The sequence below is a fragment of the Dama dama genome, chromosome 8, assembly GCF_033118175.1.
Source record: "Dama dama isolate Ldn47 chromosome 8, ASM3311817v1, whole genome shotgun sequence".
Classification (NCBI taxonomy): Eukaryota; Metazoa; Chordata; class Mammalia; order Artiodactyla; family Cervidae; genus Dama; species Dama dama.
This window is the reverse complement of record NC_083688.1, coordinates 30,578,015-30,595,002: the sequence shown is the minus strand read 5'-3', so window position 1 is coordinate 30,595,002 and position 16,988 is coordinate 30,578,015. Positions and strand designations below refer to the sequence as shown.

Below are 16,988 nucleotides of genomic sequence, written 5' to 3'. Positions count from 1 at the left end.
GATGATATTTACTGCTTAAGCCCAAGTATCTTTTTTTTTAGAACTAAGACGTCTAGCTTCCATTTTCGACAGGGTAGGAAAACAATACATATATACCTTGTGGTATGAAACAGTAATTTTAAAATTGTAGGAGCTATTCAGTTCCCTGGTTTTTTCCTTCACAGTTACTAACATATGAATTATTTAAAAAAGTGGGAATAGGAGTTTTGTTCTTCAGCCTAATTTTGTAATTATCCTCTAGCAAGGGGAATAAAACTTCAGTATATTCGTAAGTTTCACTTTTTCTCTTTTTTTTCCTAAATGGTTACTTCCTTCTTTGATGACATTCCTGCATTCCTTTTAGAGTATTTACTTTTCTGGGCAGATAACAGTACTTTGCGAAGGCCTGGCTTCCTAGTCTGAGAGCAGTTATCAGTGATTGAATAGATGTGGCCTGCTGTCCGGGTTTCCACTTGTGTGAGCAGTGGAGAACCTGTCCTGGCCTTGATCTTGGCCCCACTCCTGGTGCAGCTTCCTAAAACCTCTGTCAACAACTGGAGTTCTGAAGAAGAGCACCGTATTCCCTCAGCCAGCACCTGTTAGGTGCTTATCATGTTGGGGCACCATTTTCAGCACTTGGGATTCAGCAGTAAACAAGACCAGCAGTATTTCTACTTTCAGGGAGAAAGTGGAGGTAATAAGTAAACTAAAAGGTTGATAAGGTAATTTTAGATAATGGTAAATACTGTACAAAATATAAGATCAGGTTCACGGTAGAGAATGACTGGGTGGTAAAATGAGGGTAAAGGTCTCCTTCGTATAGTGTCAGGGGAAGCCTCTCAGAAGAGGTGATAAGTGAGCAAAGAACAGAATGATTTTAAAAGGGCCAGCTCCACTGAGATCTAAGGGAAGGCAGAAGAGGCCGAGGGAGCCTTACGCATGGGACCTAAAATCTGGAGAGAGCTGGTCTTTGAGTGGAGGAGGAGGAGCCCAGGCTAGTTGGGTCGTGGTGAGTGAGGAGGAGAGAGGCGTTCAGCGGCTCTGTGATGGCTGACTCCCGACAGGAGAGCCGTGAGAGTGGGCGTGGGGAGACCAGTTAGAAAGGGGTTGTGGTAGCCCATGTGAGAGGCGAAGGTGCCGTGACAGGAGCGCTGTGGTAGAGGTGGATGCAAGCGAGTGCTCGACTCCGGGAGGTTTGAGAGAGACCTCTGGTGCCATCTCTTGAACATTCTTGCCGGGACTCGCTGAGCATCTACCCTTCAGCACCTGATTCATCTAGCTTGTGTTGTTTTCTCAGACGGTACAAGGGAGAAAGCACAGCATGCTGAAGGGAGGTATAAGGATTATAGCCAAGAGGTTATACTCCCAAATTGTCAGAGGCTGAGGAAACCCCATATATCCTCCATGAAGCCAGAGCGGCGGACTCGTTTTGTGGGGTGAAGCTGTTTTCCAGGACGGCTTCAGCTGACGGTGCTGCTAGGCTGGGATCAGTCTTATGGTTGCTTTTAGACATTACCAGCATCCTGCTAACCAGGGTGGTTCTGGGTCCGCCTGCTTTGCTGTCTTTTACTAATGGTAGGAATCTTGTAGCCCTCCCAAGCTAAAGATGGAGGATGACTGGTCAGCTGTGTGTGGTGTCCGTGTCTGCATTTCACAGTCCTCACTCCTCTTCCAGTGTCTCCTGCACAGAGCTCTCCATCCCCAGGAGCCCCTGCCCCCCATTCAGCAGCACATTCTGAGTATGCTGGATCCCCCCGCCGAGGTGACCGCTAGATGTCAGGTTCCTCTCTCCAAAGTAAAGACCCTCTTCCCTCTGACGGAAGTCATCAAGAAGAAGAACCAAGTGACTGGTCAGGACATTTTCCAAGATAAGTAAGTACTCAATGGAGTTGTGTGTGAGGTTGGAGCATAGAAGACTGGTGGTGGTCTTAGAGGGGCTCTGTCATTAAGGATTGCAACCTGGGTTTGTAGAATCACAAAGGTGGGAGAAAGAAACCTCTTGCTGTTTGGGCCTTGCATTAGAAATCCAGTGTGGATACATTTTATCCTGCTTGTGCATCTAGAAATCAGAGCTACCTTTGGGGTTGTTGACTTTTTAACCAGCGTCAGATTCTTAGTGAATTTTATATACATATATATATATGAAGATAAATGATCTATTGAATACCTGCGATTAAATTTTACCATTTTTAAAGTAAGGTGCTGGGGACGAGAGGAGAAGGGTGAAAGTCAAAGTTTTTCATTTTGGAGGTAGGCTCTCAGGAGAATATCTGAAATTTTTGGAAGGAAGATGGGGAGGAGAATGAGAAGCCTGGCCGTCTGCAGCTCTGCTGTTACTGTGTGATGTGCTTGGTCATACCGTTAGTGAGGTAGTCGCAGTTTAAGGATTGTAAGATGGTTTTCATGCCCTTAGATCAATCTTTCAGGTAGCTCTTAAGTGTTTTTTCCCGCACATCGGAGTCTGTTTAGAATTCTATCCGTTTCCATTCGAAGCAGAACACAAACAAACCGTAGGCTGTTCTCATCCAGAATTATATGACATTGATTTCACCAGGTTTTGGTCTGATTATTGGTAACTTTTCCCCCCAGATCAAAACGATCTACTCATTTTTGTAGGTTGTATGCTGAGATCCTATTTTAGATCACAATTTATTTTTTCCTTTTTCTTTGATTTCCTTACCACAGCTGTGTCTTTATTGACAAAATAAAGTTTTTATTTGTCAGTACCTGATTGGAACAGTATTGAGTAATTTCCAGAAATCTTCACAGGGTTCTGTAAAGTGTTAATTCAGTGAATTATCTTCCAAGTTAAAAAGAAATCTTTGCATTTTCTGTGGCTTTTTAGAGGTTACTACTCCAAGCTTTGTCAGGATTAAAAAAAAAAAATCGTAGGGTTGAAAGATTTTATCATGTGCATTTCTAACACATCTGGAGAATTTTATGTTTCTCTTTAGTCTGTTGTGCCTTTTTCTACGTTGGAAGACTGTCACTCAAAACTCTCTTTCCCCCTGCTACCCTCAGCTATCTCTGGATTCCTCGTGTCTCAGAACAGTCAATAAAACTCTGAGTCCTTTTCTTCCCACGACAGCCTTGCTGTCATTTACCAACAGTCATATGGCTATTCTCTCTCTGTTTTAAAGCTCTCGTTCATGATCTTGATTACCTTCCTATGTCTTGGGAAAGAAATGGGCCATTTCCCCCTCCTCCTGTTGATTAAAATGTAAATTAGCTGGTTAAAAAAAAAAAAAACATACCACTGAGACCCAGACCCTGAAGACTGTTGTTCTGTGATTTGATCCCTGCTTGTTCTTTGCTCCCATAAAGGTTTGGTTTGCCACACAGCCAAGTGAGCTGCTTGGGACCAGAGAATAATCTTGCTCATACACACCTACTCACACGTCACTGCTCTAGTCTTCTTCTCAGAAATCTTAGTTTTTAAGAATTGCAGAAACGACACATTTAACAAGTATTTATCGAGCACCTCGTATATTTAAGAATGACTCAGTCCCTTCTGCAAGGTTCTAGAGACTCTCAGTTTTTATGATTAAACCCCAATCAGCTTTAGAGGTGGTCTCCCTAAGGGAAAGAGAGATTGCTTACAAAAAGCTATGATTTTGTGTATATTCAACGTCCCTGTATCCAGGGTACATATTTCTATGATGATGGTGATTTCAAAGAGAAAATAGAAGCCCATGATAGGTCAGAACGCCTCGGTTTTCCAGCCCATCTTACCGAAAAACATATCTGCATTTTATCTGCCTTCACTTCCTTTCTTCCTGTCTCATTGGAGGAGGGTACCACATCCTGTCCCAAGTTAATCCTTTCACCTGTGTCCTCGGATGCTGTCTTTCATCCTATCTGGTACCTTTCAGTCCACTAATAATTTCTTCCTTCCTTCCTTCCCCACTGTAATTTTCAGCTTCTCCCACTGTACCAACCCCCTTCCCTCCACACATTAACATTTTATTTCTTTCTCTAAAAGAAAATGAAGTAATCCTCTCTGTTTTCCTCCCTCTAATTGCTACCTGTCATCATCTTCTTTCCTTCCACAGCCAGGCTTATTGGAAGAATAGCCCACACTGCTGCTTTTCCCAGCGCTTGTTGGCTCAGGCTCATGCCCTGACACCTCCCTGCCCCTGGTCTCCTGAAAGACCCTCCCTGCTAGGTTTACTTAAGCTTGGCAGTCCTTTTCTTGCTTGACCTCTTTGTAACACTTGACATTGTCAGTTATTCTTTCCCTCTTGAAATTCATATATCTTCCTGAACTTCAGCTTCTCCAGCTAAACCTTTGACAGCTCCCTCTCAGATTCCTCTGGGGCGGCTTTTCTTTCCCCACGCGTCTTTCAGGTTGATATTTTGTAGGTCTCCTTCTCTGAAAGGGCTGACATTTATTGGACACAGGTATGTTCTGGGAGCTTTACGTGTATTATCTGTTTGGATCCTTCTGGCCACCCTATGAAGTAGGTTCTTGTATTTACTCCATCTTAAACCCTGAGAACCCTGAAGCTTAGAGAAGATAAGAAACTTGCTCAGGATCACAGCTGGTTAAGTGTTAGAGTGAGGATTTAAACGTGGTAGTTTGACCCCAGAGCTTACACTCTCAAGGATTATGCTGTGTTGCACATCCTAAGACCTTAATTATTTCTCATATAGGTCTTCAGAAATAACTGAATACCTGTCTATCCTAAAATATTTCCATCTTATCCACTGGATCTTAAGTGTCTACAGATAACTCAAGGTCAATATGTCCAGAGATTATTTTATCACCTTTCTCTTTCCACACTCCTTTCAGCCCCCTCTTCATGTTATTATTTTCAATTTCAGTGAATGACACCTAATTTCTAGGGAGTCATCCCTTTTCTTCACTTTCCACATCTAATTGGTTTACCAGGTTGTATTAGATTTACCTCAAGTTCACTCCTTTCAGTTCAGGTTAGTATAGTGGCTAATAACATTGATTTTAGAGTCAGATAGATTTGGATCAAAACTCAAGCATTTGTTTTTAATAGTGGTCAAAATCGGCAAGTTGCTCCATGCCAAGCTGTGATAACAAATACCTGCCTTTTAGGAGAGTAGTTAAAAGTACAGGGTTAGCTGTGGACTGTGTTACTGTGTGCTTAAGACAAAGTCGGGCTCTTTTTCTCATTTGTAAGAGGACAGTTTATAATAGCTAACTCAAATGCTTGGCTTCATGATTAATGGTAAGCATTTAAAAAAAAAAAAAAACACGTTAGTTCTTACTAGCATTGCCCACTGCCATTGCTTTTATGTAGGTTTCACTTTAGCCTGCTTTACTGATATAACCCCCTTGGCCAATTTCCCTCATTCCAGGCTTCCCCTTCCAGTTCATTCTGCAATCTGCTGAGTGATTTTTTAGAAAACAAATCTGATCACATCACTCCCTTGCTTAAAATTCTCTAATGCAGTGATTCTTCGTCAGGGTGTGTTTGCATGTGATGGACCCTTTTGTCTTCTGATAAAAACTATGAACCATCTCCCCAGGAAAATGCCCCAACATAATAAATTTTGCATATAATTTTAGGTGGTCACAAATTCCTTGATGTCCTTCTTGGATGCCTGATTAAAAACCTTTGTTCTAAAGCAATTAGAGAAGGAAGAAATGAAGAACCCCAGAGTTAGCAGAAGGAAAGAAATCTTAAAAATCAGGGCAGAAATAAATGCAAAAGAAACTAAAGAGACCATAGCAAAAATCAACAAAGCTAAAAGCTGGTTTTTTGAAAAAATAAAAACCTTTGTTCTCATGGCTTTCTGTTACCTTCAGCTTCGGGTCAAATTCTGTTACACAAATAAGAAGGAAAAGAAGTATCTATCCTGCTAACTGGAGAACCACTTTGTGTCCTCAAAGTTTTTATGCCTACAGTTTAGATATTTTCTGTCTTCATCTCTCACTACTTCCCAGCTTGCACCTCATACCCCAGCCCAGTACAGCCTCTCGCTGTTCTCTCAAAGGGATGCACTGCTTACCACACTGTTTTGTTAATTGCCTGTTTATATATTATCCTTCTTATTTGACTGAACTTCTTGAAGGTGATGATTATGTATTCTCATGCTGGTGCTCAGCCATGTTTGGCCCTCTTTGACGTCAAGGACTGTAGCCCACCAGGCTCCTCTGTCCATGAGACTTTCTAGACAAGAATACTAGAGTGGGTTGCCATTTCCTTCTCCAACCTTACAGATTATAAGAGGCTATATTCATAAAATTTGCTAATCTGCTGCAGAATACTGGGATAGGACAGATAATTTGCAATTGTCTACTTCCTAGTTTTCTGTATAAAATAAAGATTGCTAATGGTTACAAATTATAGAACCGAGAGCCTAAGAGTAAATGAACTAAGGTGTATGTACTTGTAAGTGAACTACAAGGTATATACTCATATATGAAAGAAAAGGAGAAAAGGAGAGAAAGCTACAAACTGTCTAGGGCCCCAGCATCCAGACGCAGCAGCTGTTAACACTTCTGTGTCTGCCATGTCCTCACCTGGATGATGTGTACTTTCCAGGGCTCAACTCATTCATAGATAACTTGGGAATGAGAGTCATTGCACTTTCCCACTTCAGATAGATGTATTACGAGTTTAATATATGTAGATTTCCCATTAATCCTGTTAAGTGATTCAATCTTGAGATTATTAAACGTATTCTTACTGCTTCCTGCTCTTTTCTGGACTGGGATTTATCTGCCCAGTTCTGGAGAATTAGTATATATGTTTTCTAATTCTTCCTTCCCTAGAATCTTATTTGGGAGGGTTGAAGAAATTCTTCCATGTGATTTGACCTTGTGTTCTCAGAGAACTTAGCTTTGTATGTTTAATGCTACTGTATAAGTTAATTTGTCCTTTTGAAAGAGAAAGTGTGAATAGTTGATATATGCATGGTATTTTTCATCTTAGTGTTTTCCTGAGGAACAAACTGAAGGTCAGAGAGGACAGTAACTTACTAGACTCTAAACATACAAAAATTAGTACCGAGTCAGTACCTTCAAGAAGGAATAAAACTCCAGGGCTAGCCAGTAGCCCTGAGACTAGAGCCTGGATGTTTTTATCTGTAGATTTTCCCTGAACCATGTCATCTTTCTCTTGGGAAGAGCTGGCAAAGGTTAACTAAAGTGGCTGTGACTTTTTTTTTTTTTTAAAGAACTACTCAAATTCTGATAGAATTTTATGCTTCCTCAAGTTTGTGCGTTTTTCCCTTGTTTTCATCAGCAAGGTTTTGTGTGTTTATTTATTCTGCTTGAAGGAAAGAGCTCTGAATGACTCACTCCTTATCTTTTCTTTACTTCTCAAAGGGAAGAAGGCAAGTGGTAAATGGGAAAGATGTCAAGTAGTAAAACTTTTAATTTGTGTTTGTAAGACTGTAACGATGACTTTAGTTCTTTCATTGGGCTCGAAGAGGAGATTCATTATTGAAATATTATTGAATAAGCTAACTTATGTCTTATTTTTCTTTGCTTTAGTTTTAGGATAACCTCTTCAAGCCTTACTGTCTGGAAGTTGGGCTTTTGAATAAAAACATCACATTTAGAATTGTAGTTCTTAGTTACTATTTTCCCTTCTCATTCAGGCATTTCTTGGCAGCTTCTCTTGCCCCACACTAACTATTTGTCTGGGAGAAAAATATTCATGTTTCTCTGTTCTGTAGCTTAAGGAAGATTATGGGCACAGTCTTTGGATCTTTCTTCTCCTTTGCAATTAACTTGACCTCCTCTTGACTTTAAGGCAGACTCTTAAAGCCAGCGTGTTACTTGAGGCAATATGTTTGATACACTTCCTTGGAGTCTTCGTTCCCTTATCACACAGATGCTTTTGCACTATTGCCCAAAACACAATTAGGTTTATAAAGGAACACATTAAAAGTTTTCTTTTGAAAGTGGTTTTTTATAGTTTAAGACTTCTTTAAGAGCATGCTCTTGCATATTTAATTAAGGATTGTCTAGAAAGTTTTGACAGCTGTAAGTAGGAGCTTATAAAACTCTCACATACATGATGAAGAAGATAAGTTATTAGACACAAAAGTCTTCTCTATATCTAGAAAGCTAATATTACTAGCTATCAACTCTCAGGCAGGAACTAGCAAATAATAACCGAAGGGTAAATGGGTTTCGTGCTGAAATGTGAAGTTTCCATTACATGTGCTTGCAGTTTCATCTTTTGAAAGGGCTTTGTGATGCGACTGCTAATTAAAGCCCAGGCCGCTGTAGTTGGTCTATCAGGAACTTGGAGGCTGGGAAGGGGAGACAGCTGCTTGTAAAGAAGACTAAATGTGGCTACTTGTCTTTGATTCTTGAAAAATAAATTTATACTTTTCACATCAGCAGTTCTGGGTTTTGTATTGTTTGTTCTGTTCTAAGGGAAGGAAAAAACCATTTATTTCTTTTCCAGTCATGAAGAGGGACCCACCTGTAAAAAACTGAAGACTGAGGAAGAGGATGCCCACTTTAGTATCTCCAGTCTGGCCGAAGGCGGTGTCACCTGTGTAAGCAGAACTTCCCTGCTGTGCTCCCCTCTTTGGGGAAGGTTGGGACTTGGGGATTTGGCATCAATTTCTGTTCGTCCTTCAATGTAGCACTTTCTCTGGTCCTTTCAGTATATAAGCCATGTTTGTCCACCCCACACTTCTTCCTTTCTTCTTTTAATTATTGTCAGTGAATCAACCTATATTTATTTATATGATATGTATTTTATGATACATTTATATTATATGATATGTAGTATCAGTACATACGGCACTATATAGAACATGAAACATCACTTTTGTAAAGTTTTTCTGGTGACTTCATTTTGCAGCTTTCTGTTTAGTCACAATGGTAGGATAAGTGGGGGCTTAGTGATAGGAATCTTATCTCCGAGTATATAAGCTTTAAGAATGTCTCGTTTCTTTTCTGATGTACAACTCACTAGTTTAGGATTTCCCCAAACCATGTATCCTTTGACACTTGAGATCTTCTTTATTTAATGGAATGGTTTTTGGAACTTGAACATATTGCCTTATTTTAAGTGACATTATTTTGAATCAATGGATCTTAAAAATTGTTCGTTACTGCTAGCCAAATAGACTAGAAAGGGTAGCTAGTATTAGGGCATGCCTTTTCCCCTCCTGAAAAAGCAATGCTCCAGAAAAACTGAATGTCTAAAAAATTATTTGGATTTTAGTCCAATATCTTCATAGTAAAGGGAAAAAAAAAGTCATGACCTTTTTTATTCTCAGAGCTCTTCTGATGCTATACTAGAGCAGACTGGAAATCCGAGTACTTTTGTACCAGCGTTTACCAGCCTTTATAGAACCCTATTGTCTTCTCCTTGAGCTCAACTTAACCCCTATTAAGGTTGAGATCAGATGATGAAAGACATGGGCATGATCAGAAAGTGCCATATAGCGTGGCAGAGATTTTTGTGTTTGAAACTCTCCCACCTAGCACTGATTTGTTTTTATTTTGGGGCCATGTTTATTTTGGGCATGTTTGAATAGTCTACCAAGACTTCAGTGCCACGGGTTTGATCAGCAGCAGTCCCCAGAAAGGACAGTTCAGCACATCAGGGCATCAGGCTATCAGTTCCTGTGTCATCCTAGTGGGACAGGGATACTCTGAACTGACCCTGCGCCACAGCATCCTCCCCTTCCTAATTGGTTGGGTGTCAGGACGGACAGGTAGTCTGCCTGGTAAGCTAGGCTGCCTGGTGCCTCGGGCATCAGGCTTCTGACCCCTCAGGAATGAAGTCAGTTTGCATGAGGAGAGGTGAGTGGAAGTACAGACAGACGGCAGCCCTTTGACCACAGGAATCTGCTAGTTTTTAACAAACCATGGAAATGAAAATGAACAGGAAGGGCCTCACTTTGTCTTTGCCTGTTTTATAAGAACACACTACGTTAAGCTGTCTTGTCTTGCCTGGGGTACTTCCGAAAAGAGAAGTGATCTGCAGGTTTACTGTCTGTGGGTGTGTTCTAGGTTGGAAGCGTGAATCCTGCTGAGAACTTCCGTGTTCTAGTGAGGCAGAAGAAGGCCAGCTTTGAGGAAGGTAAGAGATGCCGTGGGCTTTGCACTTGAGGAAAGGTGTTTAGTTAGGTTAATGTGATTTAAGTCTTGACTAATAGTTGTCACCTTTTGTTACACTGTTTTATAGAATGATTTTCATTCCTGGTTGATCTTTGTGACTGTCCCTTGTTGGTAAGCTCACCAGGGCCACAGTGTGAACACAGGAAGGTAAACTTAGCACTGGTCTTTTAAACAGAGAAGAGCCAATTCATAGGTCTCTCTGTTAGGAAAACAGTGGGCTGGAATCCCGGAGCTTTTAGTTCCACTTCACTGAAGTTCTCTGGGAATAAAACATTTTTGTGTCATATCCTCCCATTTTCTGAGACAGAATTCTTGTTTGCTCCTAAGAGTTTGAGCCTCTTGACAGTAATCTCAGAAAGACCTTATTCCTGCCCTTAGATTTGATCCTTCTGAAACTGATTACATCCTCACATTTTTCTTATCAGATGAAACCTAGATTTCCATTTAGTCTTGAGCTGATACTAAAGCAACTTGAAGGGATGGATAGAGGGTCTCAGACTGACATTCATCCACTTGATTACATTCCGGTTCCTGTTCATTTGCCTTTAACAAGTGGCCACTGGCAATTGTAATCCTACAGCCTGGTGTATATAACAGTATTGTATTCATTATTGCTACCCAGGGTCAGGGCCTGTGAGCTGAATGGAAACTTGAGGTATAAACTGAATCTGTGTTCCCCTGGGGGACAAGTACTTATCAAAGGATTTTCCCAATAAAAATATTTTTTTTCAGACAATTCTGGTACCGGTTTTTGAAGCTCTAATATTTTCTCTACTTGCTCACATGACTGCAGGATTGCTTTGTGGGATAACTGAGACAAAAAGTAAGGTTAGGGGCCAGTGGTAGGGTTCAGAGAAGAGGGAAGCTGCTGGCACCATAGAAGTGGAAAAATAAGCTATTTCAGGAGAGGAGGGAATGAGGAGAAACAGGTAAGAGGAGAGGAAGTGAATGGATTTGCATAAGGGCACAGTGTTCTACAGTATTCTCAACTGATGACTGAGGATATTCTTCAGTGTTGGTAAAACTCTGGGATGCTTGGCTTGAGTGCTCTGCCTGGGGAAGTTGGTGAGGAGGCAGAGTTTTGGGTCTGGAGTTAACTTCAGACAGAGCAGAGAAAGCTCCTGAGAACACCAGATGCCAGAGTCTAAAGAGGTCTTGAGAGAGTAAATTCTTGAGAATTTGCTTATATCTTAGGAAAACACTGTTTTTCCTAAGCTAATTGGAGATTAAAGCAGTCTTGTGAAAATAACAGTGGCAGGTGACCCCTCGATGGCATATAGATCGCAATGTGTGCATGCTCAGTCGTGTCTGACTCTTTGTGACCCCATGGACTCTGGCCTGTCAGGCTCCTCTCTCCGTGGGATTTCCCAGGCAAGACTGCTAGAGTGGGTTGTCATGTCCTCCTCCCGGGGATCTTCCCGATCCAGGGATCAAAACCTGCATCTCCTACATTGGCAGGTAGATTCTTTACCACTGAGCCACCTGGGAAGCCCATAGGTCACAATAGGTATTATCATTATTCCCATTTTATAGGAGGACAATCTGTAAAACTGGAAGAAATGAACTTCCCCCCAAAATCACACAGGGATTCAAATCCATGTGTCCTTCAAATACTGGGTTTTTCTACTTAGCAGTACTATTTCTCCTGATTCCTAATGCCTTCCTTTCCTATGCCCTTTTTTGTTTGTTTGTTTAAACATTACAAGGTCAAGCATCTCAAACCTGTGCCCACAGCTACAATTTTGATCGGTAGACTGTTGACCCTGTTGAAGGTGACTGAGTCCTAGCACACCGTAGTGTTGTGATGGTGGATGTCCCTCTGGACCTCATTCCGGAACTTGGGTCAGTCAGAGATCTCCAGTGACCTCACAAAAGCAGACTTTCTGCCGAGCTGCAAAAAAATGGGACTGCCCACTTGTTAGCAGTTAGTTCTGTCTCATGGTCCTCATTTGGCTTCCCTTTCTTTCTTCAAGCTTCAGAAATTTTATGTCTTCATTCCTTTTCTACCTCCTGTGTTCTTCTACTTGAAAATGTCTTGGTGAGCCAAGACTCACCAAGACTCACTTGTAAGCCTGAAGAACTCCCCCAAACTTAAAGCTTCTTCCCTGGTTTTGATCTTCTAGAGATCTCTGCCTTGGGCAGGGGAGGCAGAAGTCCTTCTCTCCTCTCCTGTATATCTATTTTTTAAATGGAGTGGCCAAAAGTGTGATTAATAATGGGTAGTTTTACCCTTTGTTAGAACTTGGCCCTTTAACTTCTGTTATAAACTAAAGTACGGGTGTAATTCCTTTGCCCTCGAACCAATAGGAGAGTCATCTAAAACTTTCAACTCAAATAGAGTTTTGTGATCCTGTCCCCTTGACATGAGCAGTCAGCAACACACATATTCTTTTCTGGTTTTTAGTGTAAGTGATGTTCCTTGTCCTAAGCTTACTGACATAGAGCAAGTAACACCGAACCCCAGGAACATGTTCATTCTGGCTGTTGATGCTTCTATAAGATGTCTTTAATTCTTATGTGGCCATCTCTTTCTGGTCCAACTTTCCCCCTTCCTTGCACCTGCCATTCTGTTACTACAGTTTTACAATAGAAAATTCTTGTTCTTTATTCTCTGTATAAAATAATCATCTCTCAGTTGTGAAGGTGGGTTTGTTTCCCTCAGACAGTATCCATAAGCCCATCAGTTCCATCATCTGTGATGTCTGTTATGTGCACTTGTGAGTTATTGAGAGAACCTGAGTCCACAGTTCTCGGAGACCCCTGAGTAGTGACAAGGTAGCGGAGCTCTGTCCCACCAAACTGAATTCACAGGAGCATGATTGGTTAAAAAACAATCCTATCAAGAAAAGACATCCTAAGTAGAACTGGTATGGACTATTTGGGGTCTGATATCTGAAACATCCTAAGTTGGAGTGATATGGACTCCTATTTGGGGTCTGATATCTAACATTAGATTTATTTGCAGTGAGTGTAACGTGCACAGCCGTTTGATAGATAATGATCACTCAGTTCTGTGGCCATTGAGGTATTTCATGATTCTCACATCTTTTCTTCTCACTTTGTTTGGATCATGTCTTATCCTCTAGTCTGCCATCTTCGTTCTCCAACCTCTTAGTCTCATATATCAAACAGCATCCTTCCAATTTTAAAGGACGTTTCTTAAAATTTACTTCTATGCAACTAGTAATGAAATTATATTATTCAGCAAAGTCAAATAAATCATTTCTTTCAACTCTGTGAGTAGAGCACTGACCCATATGATTTTCTACCATGAATCTAGTCTAACCTCTGGGTTCTCAATCCAAGTTTCTTAAGGGATCTGGGAAAAAATTCCCATATGTGTGTGTTTTATGTATTTTCTTTTGTTAATGGTTTATTAATCTTCGCTGTGAATTATATAACCTATCATACCCCTTTCTAGATAAACATAAGAAAATAAAAAATATGGCCTTTATCTGTTTTGCACAGAGAAAATAACAGAAAAATAGCTTCTGTTAAGTACCTTAAACATCTTGAAAAAAGGATACTAAATACAAACAGAACTAAAATTTTTAGTATTGTTAGCCCTTTAAAAGATTCTTTAACAATTTGACATACTTTATTAGCTTTCCCCAAAACAACAGTGATCCATGTAATCATGAGAGAGAAAATACATGATTACAGATTCTAGAGATTTAGTCTACACTTTTATATTTTTTATTAAATATTTTACTTGTCCTTCATTGACCTTCTTTTTGACTAGTTTTAAATTGTTAAACTCTAAAACTTGATGATCCATGCTTAATTTATACCTCACTTATCAATGTGAATTTTAAAATTAAAGTTTATTTGGAATTGTAAAGGACTCCTACTAGAAAGATATGCTATTATTTGATGTGATAATTGTGTATCAGTGACTCTTAGGGTCTTGTTCATCTTCCATGTGGCCCATGGTTTTAGGCCCAGAATGGTTGAGATGACTTTCCACAGATTATTGCAAATGTGTGGATCAGATTCAAGAGCCAGTTGTTGCCTTTTGTGGCCTTAAACATCTCCATTGGTTGCTTACATTGCATTAGATTGTACACAACTGCTCTGAAGTTTACAGTTTAATGTAATAAAACTCATTAACCAAATAATTCCAATGAAATCATTGAAGACAAAAAGAAAAAATAGGAAAAGACGTGACAGAGAAGTCAAAGACTAGCATATACACACAACCACTTTATAAGTAAGTGTTTTCAGTTTTCACATTTGTCCTAAAAGTCTCCTGTCCATTCTTACTCAGCTTCTAACATCTTTTCAAATTCCTGTCAATCTGTGGATCAGAGTATCTCTAATTAGAGTATGACTCTTATAAATTGTAGCCTAGCTGTATGTTAAAAATGAGAGCATGCAAATCAAAAACTGTTTGCTACTAGGTAAACTCTCAGTAAGCACCAAGATTTCTTCCTGAGAGCATTAAAGGACACCTATGTGTGATACACAGCATTTTCAGTCTCCCAGTGGTTTGTTTTCTCATGCCAGGTGGTAAAGTTGCTGGTCTTAAACTTGCTGAGTATTTTTTTTTTTTTTTTTTATGTTTTTTATGTTAAAAATAGAAAGAATGTTTTTTTTTCTGGCTGAAAATGTGGAACTCACATGAATGGTTTCCCTGTGTCAGAACAGCTAGAAGAACACAGAGTTCATTCAAGCCTGCATGTAATGTGGTGACCCCCTGGCCTGCATTGATGACCCGTGCCAGCAGTGCAGCCAGGCAGGTGCTCACAGTTGGCTCTGCTGGAAACAGAATTAGTCATGGGTTCTCTGGAAAAAGGGTGTGGTATCCAGCTTGCTGTTGGTGTTCACCCTTGCAAGACGTGCTAATGAGAGTGATTTGTGAAGCAGAGAGCTGTTGAAGTACTTAGGGCAGTTTGGTTCTTTTTCTTCATTACCTGTAATTCACGGTGCATAGTAGATCACTGTCATGCAGGGCATTGTACTTGGTTCTCCTAGTTGTCCTTGAATTGAGCTGTCTTCATGACTGCTTTGTAAGTCCAGCTGATTGAGAAAGGAAACTGATTTCTGATTTTGCTGATCTGCAAACTGCTGTAATCAATGACTGAAAATGACTGCTTGTAGCAAACAGCAGAAGCTCTTAACCAATTGAAATGTTTAGGAAAGTATGTTAATCTTTTGTTAGAATAGTCACTAATAGGTTGAAATGTGTTAAGAGGAACCCAGAAACAGCTTAAATGCAGTAAAAATGTTTTGGTTCCCCCTACCCCACCCCACCTTCAAATTGCAAGCCCAGGGCAAAAAATATGCTGACACAGAAAGAAGTGGTAAGTATAATTAGGTACTGTTAGTCCTGTCTGTTTCCATGTCTACATAAAACTTTAGAAAATGGCATACTTGTTTCTTGGGCCAGAAAAGGGAAGGGAATTTGGTTCAGATATAGAACACAGTTCCAGCAGGGCTTGAGAATATTAGCAGCATAGATATCCTTGGATATAGAGGGAAAAAATCAACTTTTTTTTTTTTTGCAATTCCTTCTGGACAGTTGGGGAAAAAAAAAACTTTTAGTTAACAGTTATGATTAAAGGCCTTGCTATAGACTGAACTGTGTCCTCCCCAAATTTTTTAAAGCCCTGACCCCTCATGTGATGGTATTTGGAGATGGAGCCTTTGGGAGGTCATTAGATTTAGATGAGGTCATGATGGTGGAGCCCTCATAATGAGATTAGTAACCCTTATAAAAAGAGACACTAGTTTACATTCTCTTCTCTCTTCTTCTCTTTCTTTTCTCTCTGATGTGAAGGTGACTGTTTGCAAGCCAGAAAGAGAGCCCCCACCCAAACCTGACACCAGCTTCCAACTGTGAGGAAATAAATTTCTGTGGTTGAAGCCAGCTGGTCCATGATATTTTGTTATGTCAGACTGAGCTGGCTAATATAGGCTCATTTTCTTTTCCTTTGTCAGATTAAGCTGCTGAAATCCTGTATTTTATCTCTTTGTCTTTTAGCAGTAATGAGATGCAGCCATAACACTCAGGATGGTCACTGTACAGTGTGTCACTAGTAGGCCATTGGAGTCAGGAGCCATTTCTCATATGGGAACTATCAAACTATAATTCTCTTGCCCTTCGAATCTAGTAGAGTTCCCTTGGGACATTAAGGACAAGATTTATTGTTTGAGCTTTTTAGTGGTTATTCTATAGTAGAACACCTAGTGTCTCCCTTCTAGCTGTGGTAAATCTCCACAAATCTTTAGTTAAATTGCACTTATTTATTGCCAATTTTTAAACAGTTTGTTGCAGTATCATTTTCCGCTATAAAAATACTCATTCTGAGTAAAATTTTGTGATTCTTTATAAATGAAAAAGGTTATGCAATCATCACCGCAACCCAGTTGAAAAACTTTTCCCTTAACTCCACAGAGTTCCCCCTGACAGTTTGTAGTCCGTTCTCTCTCACCACCACCTCAGCCAATCACTTTCTGTCTCTATAGATTTGTCTTTTCTGAAAATTCCGTAATGGAATCACTCAATATGCAGGCTTTTGTGTCTGGCTTCTTTTATTTAGCATAAGGTTTTTGATGTTTGTTTATGTTGTAGAATGTATCAATAATTGACTTCTTTTTTGTGCTGAATAGTATTCCATTTTAATGAATATGCCACATTTTGTTTATCCATTCACCAATTGCTGGATATTTGGATTGTTTCCAGTTTTTAGCTATTAAGAACAATGCTGCTATGGATATTTGTATGTTTATGTACTCCTTAGGATTTTCTACTTACAGGATCATACTGTGCAAATAAAGGCAGTTTTACTTCTTCCTTTGTGACTTGTATTGCTTTCAGTTTCTTTTTTTAAAATTTTACTGGCTGGAACATCCAGTACAGTGTTGGCTTTTTAGTCCTTCACCATTAGTATAATGTAAGTTGTAAGTTTTCTCAGATCCCCTTAATCAGCTTGAA

At 40.0% G+C, this 16,988-nt stretch overlaps 1 protein-coding gene across 1 annotated transcript in view; it reads left to right on the top strand.

Annotated features, from left to right (window-relative positions):
* Window positions 1-16,988, top strand: part of XRCC5 (X-ray repair cross complementing 5) — an 80,923-nt gene that overhangs the window by 35,548 nt on the left and 28,387 nt on the right. The window contains exons 14-16 of the mRNA XM_061148791.1: window positions 1,655-1,851; window positions 8,379-8,472; window positions 9,944-10,013. Of these exons, the coding sequence (XP_061004774.1) occupies window positions 1,655-1,851; window positions 8,379-8,472; window positions 9,944-10,013 (361 nt within the window). The remainder of the gene's footprint in view (window positions 1-1,654; window positions 1,852-8,378; window positions 8,473-9,943; window positions 10,014-16,988) is intronic.